This window comes from Gigantopelta aegis, chromosome 14 (genome assembly GCF_016097555.1).
Source record: "Gigantopelta aegis isolate Gae_Host chromosome 14, Gae_host_genome, whole genome shotgun sequence".
Taxonomy (NCBI): Eukaryota; Metazoa; Mollusca; class Gastropoda; order Neomphalida; family Peltospiridae; genus Gigantopelta; species Gigantopelta aegis.
Window position 1 is genome coordinate 704,125 of NC_054712.1, and position 16,312 is coordinate 720,436.

Sequence of the window (16,312 nt, forward strand, 5' to 3'; positions counted from 1 at the left end):
TTGATCTGTCAATACAGAAATGGATAACAACTTTCTATAATGAATGTGAATCGTGTTTAGTCATAAATGGTAATATTACTGAATACTTTAAACTTGGCAGAGGATGTAGACAAGGTGATCCTTAATCACCATATATATTTATTTTGAGTGTTAAAATCTTTAAAGACAATCCTTACATAATAATAATAATAATAATAATAATAATAATTATTATTATTATTATTATTATTCCTCCTGTTTTTGTTTTTTTTAAACAGATTCCCTTGACTGCCCGGAACCGGCTCCTGTTTCCAATGCCTACCGTGTCTGGGAAGGAGGAACAGCCGGAAGTTACGTCACATACAGCTGTCTCTACAGCTATGTTCACACTTCCGGTGATCTGATCAGGATATGCGACTCTAGAAATGGAAAATATTCAGGAGATCCGCCAGTTTGCACACGTACGTCTATCCGTCTCTATGTGCCTGTCTGTGTTTTCGTGTGTTTAATATATGCATATGCAGGCACGCACACATAAGTGCGTGCATACATGCGTTCGTGCGTATGTATGTATATATGTATGTATGTATGTATATATGTATGTACGTATGTATGTATGTAGGTAGGTATGTATACATTTACGTAGATATGAAGGTATTATACATGTATTAAATATGTGTTATTCTGTTGATGAGCACATGCGTTTCTTAGCCCGAATACTCTGACCGTAATGCGGAGTTCACACAGTGCCGATTATGGCTCCCGTTTGAGATCAGACAGCGCTACGACACGAACAGTGAAAAAGTCGGATTACTATCCTCAATGATCTGGAATGTCCTATCATTGTCTGAACGCAGTCGTATACGTTCGTAACAGAGTTCTACGGATCGGGAATGGTCCGGAGAGGTCGGCCAAGCACTTCCGACAGTTAGGTGCGTCCCGTAATATTCGGGAAACTCAGCCGATTTTGTCTAGTCGGATTACAATCGTGACTATGTCGTGACAGATTCTGCTGTATCGGATCAAAATCGTAACAATGCCCTGTGTTGTCTGGACGGTGTCTGGACGGTGTCCTGTGGATCGGGACGCTGTCGTGATGAACGGGCATGATCTGGAGAAGTTTTTCGTTGCCGTTTCTTGCCGATTGAGTCCAGATTGCGTCCAGATCTAACGGTTTTCTAACGGATGTCTTCCGTCAGCGTCGGTTCACTGTCGGGTCACTGTCGGATCTCTGTCGGATCGCATTCGGGAATTGAACGAGCGCCGAAGGCACGAGGTATTTGGGAGTTGGGAGGTCCGGGGGCATGATTCAAAGGTTATTTGCCCGCACTGTAACTCTCGCCGTTAATCTCAATCCGTTAGTCTCGCTACAACTTTTACATTTAGTCGAGATGTAAAGGTTATCAAAAAAAAAAAAAAAGACAAAAAAAAGAGCCAAAATTATTGGTGTGTGTGTGTGTGTGTGGCCGGGCCCCACTGGCCACTCCCTGATACAGAAAGAAACCCGTCAGCACCTACGTATTTAACCGCAGCATTATTGAAAGGGGATGTTAGCTGAGTAAATAGCAGCTGTCTGTCTGGTTGGCTGTCTGTCTGTCTGTCTGGTTGGTTGTCTGATTGGCTGTCTGGTTGGTTGGCTTTCTGGCTGTCTGTCTGGTTTGCTGGCTGTGTGGCTGGCTGGCTGTTTGTCTGATTGGCTGTCTGGTTGGCTGTCTGTCTGTCCGGTTGGTTGTTTGTCTGGTTGGTTGTCTGTCCGGTTGGCTGTCTGTCTGTCCGGTTGGCTGTCTGTCTGTCCGGCTGGCTGGCTGTCCGGTTGGCTGGCTGTCCGATTGGCTGTCTGTCTGATTGACTGGCTGTCTGGTTAACTGGTTGTCTGTCTGGCTGCTTGGCTGTCCGATTGGTTGTCTGTCTGGTTGGCTGTCTGTCTGTCCGGTTGGCTGTCTGTCTGTCCGGCTGGCTGGCTGTCCGGTTGGCTGGCTGTCCGATTGGCTGTCTGTCTGATTGACTGGCTGTCTGGTTAACTGGTTGTCTGTCTGGCTGCTTGGCTGTCCGATTGGTTGTCTGTCTGGTTGGCTGTCTGTCTGTCCGGTTGGCTGTTTGTCTGTCTGGCTGGCTGTCTGTCTGATTGGCTGTCTGTCTGATTGGCTGACTGTCTGCTTGGTTGGCTGGTTGTCTGTCTGGTTGGCTGGCTGGCTGTCCGGTTGGTTGTATGTCTGGTTGTCTGTCTGTCTGGTTTGCTGGCTGTGTGGCTGGCTGGCTGTTTGTCTGATTGGCTGTCTGGTTGGCTGTCTGTCTGTCCGGTTGGTTGTTTGTCTGGTTGGTTGTCTGTCCGGTTGGCTGTCTGTCTGTCCGGTTGGCTGTCTGTCTGTCCGGCTGGCTGGCTGTCCGGTTGGCTGGCTGTCCGATTGGCTGTCTGTCTGATTGACTGGCTGTCTGGTTAACTGGTTGTCTGTCTGGCTGCTTGGCTGTCCGATTGGTTGTCTGTCTGGTTGGCTGTCTGTCTGTCCGGTTGACTGTCTGTCTGTCCGGTTGGCTGGCTGTCCGATTGACTGTCTGTCCGATTGGCTGGCTGATTGACTGGCTGTCTGGTTAACTGGTTGTCTGTCTGGCTGCTTGGCTGTCCGATTGGTTGTCTGTCTGGTTGGCTGTCTGTCTGTCCGGTTGGCTGTTTGTCTGTCTGGCTGGCTGTCTGTCTGATTGGCTGTCTGTCTGATTGGCTGACTGTCTGCTTGGCTGGCTGGTTGTCTGTCTGGTTGGCTGGCTGGCTGTCCGGTTGGTTGTATGTCTGGTTGTCTGTCTGTCTGGTTGGCTGGCTGGCTGTCTGGCTGGCTGTCTGATTGGGAATCTGTCTGGTTGGCTGTCTGTCTGTCTGATGGGCAGTCTGTCTGGTTGGCTGTCTGTCTGTCTGATTGCCAGTCTGTCTGGTTGGCTGTCTATCTGGTTGGTTGTCTCTCTGGCTGGCTGACTGTCTGGTAGGCTGATATTTTCATCAGAATACATTCGGACGCTGACGTCATAATAAAACTGGATCCGTTATGTATGTCAGCTTATTCCTACTGTCATTTTCACATTTTTAATTATTATTTTTGTGCGTGTATAATTTTTTTAGTTTCAAGCACACTAACCTGGGCACACACCTCAGCCATCTGGACTGTCTGTCCAGGACAGTGGGTTATTGGTTAGTTATTAGTGAGAGAGAAGTCGGTGCAGTGGGCTTACACCTACCCATTGAGTCGTTAAAACTCGCTCTGTGTGGGAGCCGATGCCAGCCTGAGAAGCCACTACCCACCAGCCTGATGCCCGATGGCTTAATCTCAACACCACTGAGGCCGGTATTTTCACATCTGAAAATTGTTGTTTATCTTCTTAGCTGTATAGTACTTCATTCCTAATCAAACAATCTGCATAGTATTCCTGTTTATGTTTCCCCAGTGGATTGTGGTATTCCCGCTGACGTAGTGGGGGCATCACGTCTTTACCCAGATGGCACCACTGAAGGACGCAGCGCCACCTACACATGCTGGGATAAGTACACGTGGTTTTGGTACGGAAAGGCACGAACGTGTAGCGTGTCTGACGGGACGTGGTCGCCGTATCCACTCGTCTGTTCAGGTACGTGTACGTAATGTCTCCCCACCACATTTATCGTCCGTCCCATCCTGCTACAAACATGTCTGGTGTTTGGTTTTGTTGCTTTGTTTTTAATAAATCATTTCAGTTTGATTTCATGTAAGAATAAAAGTAAAAGCGTTTTGAAAACAACAAAAAAAACAACAACAAACAAACAACAACAAACAAACACCAAAACCCCACCAAAAACGAAAACATGTTTGTATGCAGTTAAAAAAAGAAAACAAAAAAAAGAGCAAAGCAATTTCGGTTGAGAAATAAATAAAACCGTAGTAAAAACAACAACAACAAAAAAACACCAAAAGCCCACCAAAAACGAAAACATGTTTGTATGCAGTTAAAAAAAGAAAAGAAAAAAAGAACAAAGCAATTTCGGTTGAGAAATAAATAAAATAGTAGTAAAAAAAAAAACCCCCAAAAAACCCAAAACAACAAAACAGATGCCGACCATTTTGGTTTGTGGACTGGTATAGCCTTGCTATATGAGCTAACCATTTATTTGCTTGTTACTTCCTGTTTGACAAATGTTTGACATCCAACAACCGATGATTAATTAATCAATGTGCTCCAGTGGTGTCGTTAAACAAAACAAACTTTTTTTATGAAGACTACACCAATCCGGTACGTATAATCAGTTAGCGCGGGGTATAGTTCAGTCGATAGAGCTGCTTGGGTTATAGGTTAGCGCGGGGTATAGTTCAGTCGATAGAGCTGCTTGGGTTATAGGTTAGCGCGGGGTATAGCTCAGTCGATAGAGCTGCTTGGGTTATAGGTTAGCGCGGGGTATAGCTCAGTCGATAGAGCTGCTTGGGATATAGGTTAGCGCGGGGTATAGCTCAGTCGATAGAGCTGCTTGGGTTATAGGGTAACGCGGGGTATAGCTCAGTCGATAGAGCTGTTTGGGTTATAGGTTAGCGCGGGGTATAGCTCAGTCATTAGAGCTGCTTGGGTTATAGGTTAGCGCCGGGTATAGCTCAGTCGATAGAGCTGCTTGGGTTATAGGTTAGCGCGGGGTATAGCTCAGTCATTAGAGCTGCTTGGGTTATAGGTTAGCGCGGGGTATAGCTCAGTCATTAGAGCTGCTTGGGTTATAGGTTAGCGCGGGGAATAGTTCAGTCGATAGAGCTGCTTGGGTTATAGGTTAGCGCGGGGTATAGCTGTCGATAGAGCTGCTTGGGTTATAGGTTAGCGCGGAGTATAGCTCAGTCGATAGAGCTGCTTGGGTTATAGGTTAGCGCGGGGTATAGCTCAGTCGATAGAGCTGTTTGGGTTATAGGTTAGCGCGGGGTATAGCTCAGTCGATAGAGCTGCTTGGGTCGTAGGATCGAATCCGATCAGTGAACTATTTTCCCGGTTGTTGTTTTCCCATCCTGTGCACTGTTACCTGAAGACTAGGCACCTTTAATCAGTGAATATGTCTTGTCACATCTACGTACAGGCTGACACCAACAGGGTTATGATTTACCGTGTGTGTACAAAGTTACTGTCACATCTACGTAAAGGCTGACACCAACAGGGTTATGATTTACCGTGTGTGTACGAAATTGCAACGGGATATAGCTCAGTCGGTGCTCGGAGCGTAGATCCGAGTCCCCTCGTGTAACACAGTCTTTACTTGTTATTTTCACGTCTCAAACAGTGCCCCACGACTGGTATATCAAAGGCCGAGATATGCGATGTTTGTCCAGTCTGCGGGGGAAAAAATATACAAAAGATCAGTTGCTGGTAATGAAAACCAAAAACCAAACACCCCACCCCTCCCCCACCCTAACAAAACATGTAGCGGGTTTCTTCTAAAGAGCACAGTACATGTCAGAATTACTAAATGTTTGGCATCCAATAGCCGATGATTAATTAATCAATATGCTCTAGTGGTATCGTTAGACAAAACAAATGTGTAACGACATGCATGATAATGCTGTGATTACAGTCTATGTTTTGGGGAGGGATATAGTTCAGGTAGTAATCTATGTTTTGGGGAGGGATATTTCAGGTAGTAATCTATGTTTTGGGGAGGGATATAGTTCAGGTAGTAATCTATGTTTTGGGGAGGGATATAGTTCAGGTAGTAATCTATGTTTTGGGGAGGGATATAGTTCAGGTAGTTGGGTTCCTCGCGGTATACGCATTTCGTTTTAGGTTTCCATCATCTGATTAACTGTTTGAGAATAGTGCCTTATAGCTTGTTAAAGTTGGTTAATCTCTCTCTCTCTCTCTCTCTCTCTCTCTCTCTCTCTCTCTCTCTCTCTCTCTCTCTCTCTCTCTCTCTCTCTCTCTCTCTCTCTCTCCATGAAACAAACCTTGTTGCAGGTAGTAATTAAACAACACAACTCGCCCTTAACAGTGAAGAACTTTGTTCATATACATGCACTTTGTTGATTAGTTTATTCTGATAAACTATCTATTTAATTCTTTCTTTTTCCTGTTGTTGTTAATCTGTTTCTAGCTGTTGGGTATCTATTATGGCGCATGCAGGATAATGAAATCAAGAAAATATATTTTTTTAAAAACCGTGAGCAGGCTCATTACTAGAAAATTAAGTAAGGAAATGTTTTATTTAACGACGTACTCGACACATTTTATTTACGGTTATATGGCATCGGACATATGGTTATGGACCACACGGATATTGAGAGAGGAAACCCGCTATCGCCACTTCATGGACTACTCTTTTCGATTAGTAGAAAGGGTTATTTTATATGCACCGTCCCACGGACAGGATAGTACATACCACGGCTTTTGTGTGTAGCACTGGCTGGAACGAGAAATAGCTCAATGGGCCCACCGACGGGAATCGATCCTAGATTATCGCGCATCAGGCGAGCGCTGTACCAGTGAGCTACTCTAGAAAGGTAAAGTGAAATATGTTGATCAGTTGGCTGCGTACAGACCTTTTGTCAGGTTACTTGAAATCTGTAGGCAAGGATCGAAGTAAAAATACAACTGATGATGCATTTCAGTTACCTTTGTCTGGCACCCAACAGCCTATGTATTTCTTGAGCTGGGATGCTGTTAAACATTCATTCATTCACCCGTTCATTCATTCATTCACTCATTCATTCGTTCATTCATTGAAGGTCTTCTGAATCTCACTACCGTATTTAGCACATCTCAGAGCTCGACTAAACCACGTGATCAGTACGGATCCTACACTTCCCAGAATGCAGTAGACGGAACTTCGTCCTATTCCAGTACTCAGCATGAACCAAATCCAACATGGACTTTGTCCTTTGGATCCCAGCTCTTCGATATTTTCCGCGTCAACGTTGACATGCCATCAGTGGGTAAGTTTAAACGTCATGGGGGATTTCCATGACGCACTCCAGATATCGCTGTAAACGCGATAGAGTATTTCTATGACACACTCCAGATATCGATGTGAACGCCATAGAGTCTTTCCATGACGCACTCCAGATATCGCTGTAGACGTCTTAGAGTATTTCTATGACGCACTCTAGATATCGCTGTAGACGTCATAGAGTATTTCCATGATGCACTCCAGATATCGCTGTAGACGTCTTAGAGTATTTCTATGACGCACTCCAGATATCGCTGTAGACGTCATAGAGTAGTTCCATGAAAAACTCAAAATATCGCAGTAGACGTCATAGAATATTTCTATGACGCATTCTAAATATCGCTGTAAATAAAACAAAATGACGATAATGATTAATTGCTAGTTAATCTATAGTCCTTACTAGTCCTAGACATCTGCCGTCAACTGAATCAGACGTCAGAATCATATCCATGTACAGCATTAGAAGATGATGTGATGAATTTGACCACCTCGCACTTCCGCGATACTTAACATGCAAACTGACAGTTTTAAATCAACATGTTAACCTTGTTATTAAGAAGGTATTCAACTTGCTATTTCACATTATCGAGTATTGGTCCTTATACATAAGCTGACCAATTAGTTTCAATTCCTGTCTGTTAGGATATTCCATTTAATCGCCTTAAAGGAACGATCAGGTCAAATATGAGCGTTATGTGTTGGAAAGATACGTACTCTGACCACCAACACATACTGACGGTTTAAGAAATGAAACTTGTGATCACGCGTGGTTTATTATTAAAATTACTCACGAACTAATTCGTCAGTCGATTTGAAAGTTTTCTTCTTACGTCAAATCAAACTGAATTTTTTTACAAAATCATTGGCTGGAAAGGAAAACAAGATAAATTTACCATTTTGATATATACATTCACATGCTAACAGGAGCTAAAGGGACTCTCTTAGAACTAGTATCAGGGGAGTGATGGAGAGCGGGAGTGATATCTCCCCGTAAATGGCGAGGTCCGACATTCTAGCAAAATCTGTTATTCCAGAAATAAAGAGACAACTAAACCAGTGTATAATTAGATTACTTCCGCAACAATTGAAAACAAATACGTTGAAATCTAATATAAACAAACTAGGTGTCGAACAAGTTGCATTCTTTTGGGCACGCGATAAGTAAACACTTTTCCTTGGTTTCACTAATTATACCAACCTAGTATTAGATAGGCAGCCACTGAAGGGGAAGTCTCGAAGTCGCTTAATCACCAAACGATTTATCCATTTGTCCCGTGAAATGTAAAGAGTATATATTGAGAGACTTGCTCATTTCGACGGCAACTGAACATTGTCCACCCATTTCAGCCAATCACAGACTTTTATTTTGTCTGTCTTAATCATGAAGAACGACCAAAAAGCCGTCTTAATTCGTAATGCTGCATGCTCCGCCCATTTGAGAGAATGAACCAATGAAATGCCGTCTAAATAGGTTAGAAGGCATTGAGATGCTTCTTCGGAAATAAGAATGGGCTCGCTATGCTTCGGTCTGCCCATTCTTATCTCTGAAGAAACGACTTAATGCCACCTAACCTATATGAAAAATTTATATCCAACACATATCATTTATAACTACTTAGTATTTATAAATTGAAAGATCTAATAACGTTGATCGATAGGATAACACGTGACTTCGCTGTTTGAATTTGAATTACGTCTCACTATTGACAAAGAACTGGCTGCTGTTACCATGGATACGAGATTACTGATGTGTTTAGTAGGTACTTCCTATGTTGCGCAAATAATTATGGAAATTCTAAGTAAACCGAGCGGTAACTCTTAACAATTTTGATATTCTTGACATAATTATGCTGTGATTAAATTTGGGATCAGTTAATTTGCACATAATGTCAAAGTATGAACTCAGGAGCAATCGCAGGGATTTTACCAGGGAAGGGATTAGGATTCTACCCACGAAACACTTCCCCAGGACACGCGCCTGGAACTAGGGCACATGCAACATTGGTAATGCACCTGTAACTGAATGTGTCTTTTTGTTTCTTTGAGCATTTGACGGACCTAATGTTAACGTAACCGTGGATGTCATACGTTCGTCGGATGCACGGGACAACTTCCGCTGTACATCCGTCGGACTCCAGACGCTTCCGGTGTTCAGGGTCACGTGTAAGGTATCCACACACGGCCACGAGATCCGGATATCCGCGCAATATCTGCGAGACGGACCGCTTGTCATAAGGAGCGTCCGTGTTCTCGGCCGGGAACGGAGATGTGAGTATTAACACATTGATAATCACATGGTGTGAGGATGACAAACAGAGCGAGAGAGAGAGAGAGAGAGAGAGAGAGAGAGAGAGAGAGAGAGAGAGAGAGAGAGAGAGAGAGAGAGAGAGAGAGAGAGAGTGAGAGAGGGAGGGAGGGGGAGGGAGGGATGGAGGGAGTTAGAGAGAGAGAGAGAGAGAATGTAAGATAGAAACAATGAAAAACAGAGACAGAGATAAGACAGACAGACCGACAGACAGAAATGAAGGGTTCAGATTTGGGTGGGAACGAGACGACAGAGAAAACGAGGACGACCGAAATTAAAAAGTAATAATACCGCCCCCCCAAAAAAAACAACAACAACAACAACCCAAAAACACCAAGAACATCCCTCCAACCCCCCCCCCCCCCCAAACAACCCCAAACACCCAGCCACTTTAACATGTATTTATGTAGATTGTAATCTAAACATCAAACTATTGTGACAAGAGTTTGTCCGTTGCGCTGACCGTCCGCAATTCTACCTCAGCAGGATGCGACAGACCCAGGCCGGAAGTCGGTAAACGTTTTGTGTACAACGGCACACACTGGCGATCCACGATGACGGAGTATTGTGAAAAAACTGCAGGTTTCTACTACGGAGGTGGCTCGAATACCGGGACGTGCAGTCTCTCCGACAGCAGATGGGCTCAAGGGTCAACGATATGTGAAAGTGAGATATTTACACTTGTTCTCGTTCACATTGTAGGATATTTATGAAACTTGTATTATCTTAACTAGGTAAGTCTGTGTTGAGGTGGCTGCCTCGTAGCTGCGTCGGGTCAGTCGTGTCCCCCTGCATGTACTGGTGAAGTTGTTTATTCAGTCCGTTCACAGCGACGGTCCATTCGGACTCTTCAGGGGAGCGACTACCGGGGCTGGTCTCTCGGCCTTGGCTGGCCGGTCGGTCGGTGATGTTACCTTCCTTTTTTCTCCAACGGTGGTCGATCGGGCCGATGGCGAGGCGACTGGCTGTACCGGAGATACCGCCCAGTTCTTCCTGGGCCATGTGACGGTCGGTTATGGAGGGTCGTTGGGCGTCTCACACACCGCAGTGTTGAGCTCGTCCAGTTCGGTGGCCGACGGTTCCCTTGGGGCTGGTCTCGTCGTCTCAGGTTGGACTGGGGGTGGCGTCGCAGAAGGGACCGCCACTGGCGGTTGAGACGCCAGCTTAGATCCCCCCCCCCCCCCGTGCCGCTCCTGGCGCAGGTTTCCTCTTCCTCCACTTCCGATTCCTTGTCGGTGAGATCGAGTCCCCATACACCAAGGTCACGGAAGCCCGTGACCCGGTGTGCGTGACGCGATACTCACTCATCTTTCCAAAACTGGCGAGCAGTCCCCCCAGGTGGGGGTAAGTCAAGAGCGCAGCTAACCACGTCTACTCTCATCGCGAGTTGAGTTGAAAGTTCTTGCACTACTATCGCCATAAATACAAACCGTCGCGACCTTAATTATTTTCTACGATTGCCAGCCCGTTCCACGATGCGTGGTAACTTACGATCATTGTAAATTACGATGAAAATTAATAATTGTTACGAGGCAGTTGCAAGCCACTGATGTCAAATGGCAAGTTAGATGAAGATTTGATCAGTTTCCAATAAAGATACTAATTGTCTGTGTAAAAATGGTTCTAATATATACCAAATACCTTTTATGAAACTCAGATTTTGATGAAAAACAGTCTAAGCCATACTACCTTCTCATGAAAATACGGGAGATAACTCTCATATCTTATGCATTCGGCAAGTAAACGGACAGTCACTTCCTAAATGTCGTGGCTGATAATTATTGCTTAGTAAAAAAAGAAAAGAAAATAAAGAAATGTTTTATTTAACGACGCACTCAACACATTTTTTGTACGGTTATATGGCGTCAAACATATGGTTACGGACCACACAGATAATGAGAGAGGAAACCCACTGTCGCCACTTCATGGGCTACTCTTTTCGATTAGCAGCAAGGGATCTTTTTATATGCACCATCCCACAGACAGGGTAGTACATACCACGGCCTTTTATATACCACTGGCTGGAAAGAGAAATAACCCAAGGGGCCTACCGACGGGGATCGATCCCAGACCGACCGCAGAGCGAGCGAGCGTTGTACCACTGGACAACGTAACTCCCCCCCCCCCCCCCCCCCCATTGCTTAGTAAATAGCTAGTAAACGGACAAAGTTACTTCATAAATGTCGTGGCTAATAATTAATTAAGAAAAAGAAATAATAATAAACCTTCTGAGAATGCCGACATCTTTAAGTCGCTAACCGTGGCGGTGTGCGAAACTAGCTAAAATAATAATATTATTGGGATCAATTTACGAAATTCTTGGTTGTTGTTTTTTTTTTTTTTGGTGTTTTTTGTTTAAAACGCAGGTGTTTAAGTATTATAAATGAATGTTGTTACTCGCCTGTAAGACATAAACAGGTGTTTAAGCATTGTAAATGAATGTTGTTACTGACGTGTAAGACATAAACAGGTGTTTAAGCATTGTAAATGAATGTTGTTACTCGCGTGTAAGACATAAACAGGTGTTTAAGCATTGTGAATGTATGTAGTTACACGCATGTAAGACATAAACAGGTGTTTAAGCATTGTAAATGTGTGTACTTACACGTGTAAGACATAAACAGGTGTTTAAGCACTGTAAATGTGTGTAGTTACACGCGTGCAAGACATAAACAGGTGTTTAAGCACTAAATGTGTGTAGTTACACGCGTGCAAGACATAAACAGGTGTTTAAGCACTGTAAATGTGTGTAGTTACACGCGTGCAAGACATAAACAGGTGTTTAAGCACTGTAAATGTGTGTAGTTACACGCGTGCAAGACATAAACAGGTGTTTAAGCACTGTAAATGTATGTAGTTACACGCGTGCAAGACATAAACAGGTGTTTAAGCACTGTAAATGTATGTAGTTACACGCGTGCAAGAATAAACAGGTGTTTAAGCACTGTAAATGTGTGTAGTTACACGCGTGCAAGACATAAACAGGTGTTTAAGCACTGTAAATGTGTGTAGTTACACGCGTGCAAGACATAAACAGGTGTTTAAGCACTGTAAATGAATGTAGTTACACGCATGTAAGACATAAACAGGTGTTTAAGCATTGTAAATTAATGTTGTTACTCGCGTGTAAGACATAAACAGGTGTTTAAGCATTGTAAATGAATGTTGTTACTCGCGTGTACGACATAAACAGCTGTTTAAGCATTGTAAATGTATGTAGTTACACGCATGTAAGACACAAACAGGTGTTTAAGCACTGTAAATGTGTGTACTTACACGTGTAAGACATAAACAGGTGTTTAAGCAATATATGTTTAAGCAATAAACAGGTGTTTAAGCACTGTAAATGTGTGTAGTTACACGCATGTAAGACATAAACAGGTGTTTAAGCATTGTAAATTAATGTTGTTACGCACCCGTAAACCGTAAACAGGCTTTGTAAATTGGGCCCAGTGTGATTATCCTGAACAGTAATGGTGTGCTCGAAGAGAACAGTGGTGGTGTGCTTGAAGAGAACAGTATTGGTGTGCTTGAAGAGAACAGTGATGGTGTGCTTGAAGAGAACAGTGATGGTGTGCTTGAAGAGAACAGTATTGGTGTGCTTGAAGAGAACAGTGATGGTGTGCTTGAAGAGAACAGTGATGGTGTGCTTGAAGAGAACAGTGATGGTGTGCTTGAAGAGAACAGTGATGGTGTGCTTGAAGAGAACAGTGATGGTGTGCTTGAAGAGAACAGTGATGGTGTGCTTGAAGAGAACAGTGGTGGTGTGCTTGAAGAGAACAGTGATGGTGTGCTTGAAGAGAACAGTGATGGTGTGCTTGAAGAGAACAGTGATGGTGTGCTTGAAGAGAACAGTGATGGTGTGCTTGAAGAGAACAGTGATGGTGTGCTTGAAGAGAACAGTGATGGTGTGCTTGAAGAGAACAGTATTGGTGTGCTTGAAGAGAACAGTGATGGTGTGCTTGAAGAGAACAGTGATGGTGTGCTTGAAGAGAACAGTGATGGTGTGCTTGAAGAGAACAGTGGTGGTGTGCTTGAAGAGAACAGTGATGGTGTGCTTGAAGAGAACAGTGATGGTGTGCTTGAAGAGAACAGTGATGGTGTGCTTGAAGAGAACAGTGATGGTGTGCTTGAAGAGAACAGTGATGGTGTGCTTGAAGAGAACAGTGATGGTGTGCTTGAAGAGAACAGTGATGGTGTGCTTGAAGAGAACAGTGATGGTGTGCTTGAAGAGAACAGTGATGGTGTGCTTGAAGAGAACAGTGATGGTGTGCTTGAAGATAACCAGTGATGGTGTGCTTGAAGAGAACAGTGATGGTGTGCTTGAAGAGAACAGTGATGGTGTGCTTGAAGAGAACAGTGATGGTGTGCTTGAAGAGGACAGTGAAGGTGTGCTTGAAGAGAACAGTAATGGTGTGCTTGAAGAGAACAGTAATGGTGTGCTTGAAGAGAACAGTAATGGTGTGCTTGAAGAGAACAGAAAAGAACTTTATTCGCTCAGAACACCATCGGTGTTACGTTTGAGGTTACCAAACCTATCTATTTTATTGTTGTTATAAGTAATATTTTAATATTCTTCTTCTTCTAGTTAGTAGTATTATTTAGTAGTAGTAGTATTATTAGTTAGTAGTATTAGTAGTAGTATAGTAGTAGTAGTATCATAGTCATCATCATCAGTATCATTAACATCAACATCATCATTATGATTGCTATTATTATTATTATTAGTAGTAGTAGTAGTAGTAGTAGTCGAAGTAGTAGTAGTAATAGTAGTAGTAGTAGTAGTAGTAGTAGTAGTAGTAGTAATAGTAGTAATAGTAGTAGTAGTAGTAGTAGTAGTAGTAGTAGTAGTAGTAGTAGTAGTAGTAGTAGTAGTAGTATCAACAGTATTATGATGATGATGATTATTATCCTTATTAGTATCATCGTCATCATAATCATCATCATTATTATTATTATTATTACTATTATTATTCAGATTATGAAAATGTAGCAAAGAACAAGAAGGTTATTTTCAACACGACAGATACTGTTATAGACGTCATGAATGTCGTTGACGGGGACGTCAACAGCTGCGCCAAAACACCTACAGCGACTGAGCACACACTAGTAGTAGACCTGGGACAGCTGTATGACATAAAACGAGTGACCGCATCTATTCTAGAAACTGGTTTGTAAAACAATTTTGCCGGGCACAACTGTTAAAGGGACATTCCTGAGTTTACTGCAATTTTGAAGATGTTATCGACTAACCGACTTTCTAACGATTGTAATTACATATCAAATATATTTTTCTGTATAAAATATTAGTGATGTATATTAAACGTGTTTCTGATCGTTCTAATATTTGCACTAGGTTTTATACATTTTATGTCCTTAAATATTTTTTCGTACGTACGAAATTATTTGAAGATAAAATCCAGTTTGGGCTTCTTACAAATATTAAGACGGCCAGAAACACATTCAATATACAGACACTGATATTCTCAACAAGAAAATATATTTAATATGCAGGTTTAATCGTAGAAATATTTTATTAGTCGGAAACATCTTACAGTGCAGCAAACTCAGGAATGTCCCTTTAAGTTTTATTTGCATGTTAAATTCTATTATATTAAGTATATTGTTTAGAAAGATTGATAATTGTTATTATATAAAATTATTTTTATATTATGACATTGACCGGGTTACGAGATGTGGTATGTTGAACACACCAACCAGTGAACACACCCAGACATGACATTGACCGGGTTACGAGATGTCGTATCTTGAACACACCAACCAGTGAACTCACCCAGACATGACATTGACCGGGTTACGAGATGTGGTATGTTGAACACACCAACCAGTGAACTCACCCAGACATGACATTGACCGGGTTACGAGATGTGGTATGTTGAACACACCAACCAGTGAACTCACCCAGACATGACATTGACCGGGTTACGAGATGTGGTATGTTGAACACACCAACCAGTGAACACACCCAGACATGACATTGACCGGGTTACGAGATGTGGTATGTTGAACACACCAACCAGTGAACACACCCAGACATGACATTGACCGGGTTACGAGATGTGTATGTTGAACACACCAACCAGTGAACACACCCAGACATGACATTGACCGGGTTACGAGATGTGGTATGTTGAACACACCAACCAGTGAACACACCCAGACATGACATTGACCGGGTTACGAGATGTGGTATGTTGAACACACCAACCAGTGAACACACCCAGACATGACATTGACCGGGTTACGAGATGTGGTATCTTGAACACACCAACCAGTGAACACACCCAGACATGACATTGACCGGGTTACGAGATGTCGGGTTATGTATTGAACACACCAACCAGTGAACACACCCAGACATGACATTGACCGGGTTACGAGATGTGGTATGTTGAACACACCAACCAGTGAACTCACCCAGACATGACATTGACCGGGTTACGAGATGTGGTATGTTGAACACACCAACCAGTGAACACACCCAGACATGACATTGACCGGGTTACGAGATGTGGTATGTTGAACACACCAACCAGTGAACACACCCAGACATGACATTGACCGGGTTACGAGATGTGGTATCTTGAACACACCAACCAGTGAAACACCCAGACCAACCCAGTATCTTGAACACACCAACCAGTGAACACCAGACATTGACCGGGTTACATGTTGAACATTGACCGGGTTACGAGATGTGGTATGTTGAACACACCAACCAGTGAACTCACCCAGACATGACATTGACCGGGTTACGAGATGTGGTATGTTGAACACACCAACCAGTGAACACACCCAGACATGACATTGACCGGGTTACGAGATGTGGTATGTTGAACACACCAACCAGTGAACTCACCCAGACATGACATTGACCGGGTTACGAGATGTGGTATGTTGAACACACCAACCAGTGAACTCACCCAGACATGACATTGACCGGGTTACGAGATGTGGTATGTTGAACACACCAACCAGTGAACACACCCAGACATGACATTGACCGGGTTACGAGATGTGGTATGTTGAACACACCAACCAGTGAACACACCCAGACATGACATTGACCGGGTTACGAG

General features: G+C 43.3%; 1 protein-coding gene across 1 annotated transcript; it reads left to right on the forward strand.

Moving 5' to 3' along the window:
- The first annotated feature begins 1,164 nt into the window (after positions 1-1,164).
- LOC121388344 lies at positions 1,165-14,390 on the forward strand. The gene is made up of 6 exons (XM_041519642.1): positions 1,165-1,255; positions 3,412-3,591; positions 6,687-6,893; positions 8,954-9,175; positions 9,696-9,878; positions 14,191-14,390. The coding sequence occupies exons 1-6, from the start codon at positions 1,165-1,167 to the stop codon at positions 14,388-14,390; spliced, it is 1,083 nt and encodes a 360-aa protein (XP_041375576.1).
- Positions 14,391-16,312: the final 1,922 nt, after the last annotated feature.

What these genes read in the sequence shown, in the direction of transcription:
- LOC121388344 (XM_041519642.1), top strand. Translation starts at nt 1,165, where the DNA reads ATGTCTTCCGTCAGCGTCGGTTCACTGTCGGGTCACTGTCGGATCTCT. An exon ending in ACGAGCGCCGAAGGCACGAG is followed by an intron (nt 1,256 to 3,411) that starts GTATTTGGGAGT and finishes ATGTTTCCCCAG; the next exon opens with TGGATTGTGGTATTCCCGCT. An exon ending in AGGGTCAACGATATGTGAAA is followed by an intron (nt 9,879 to 14,190) that starts GTGAGATATTTA and finishes ATTATTATTCAG; the next exon opens with ATTATGAAAATGTAGCAAAG.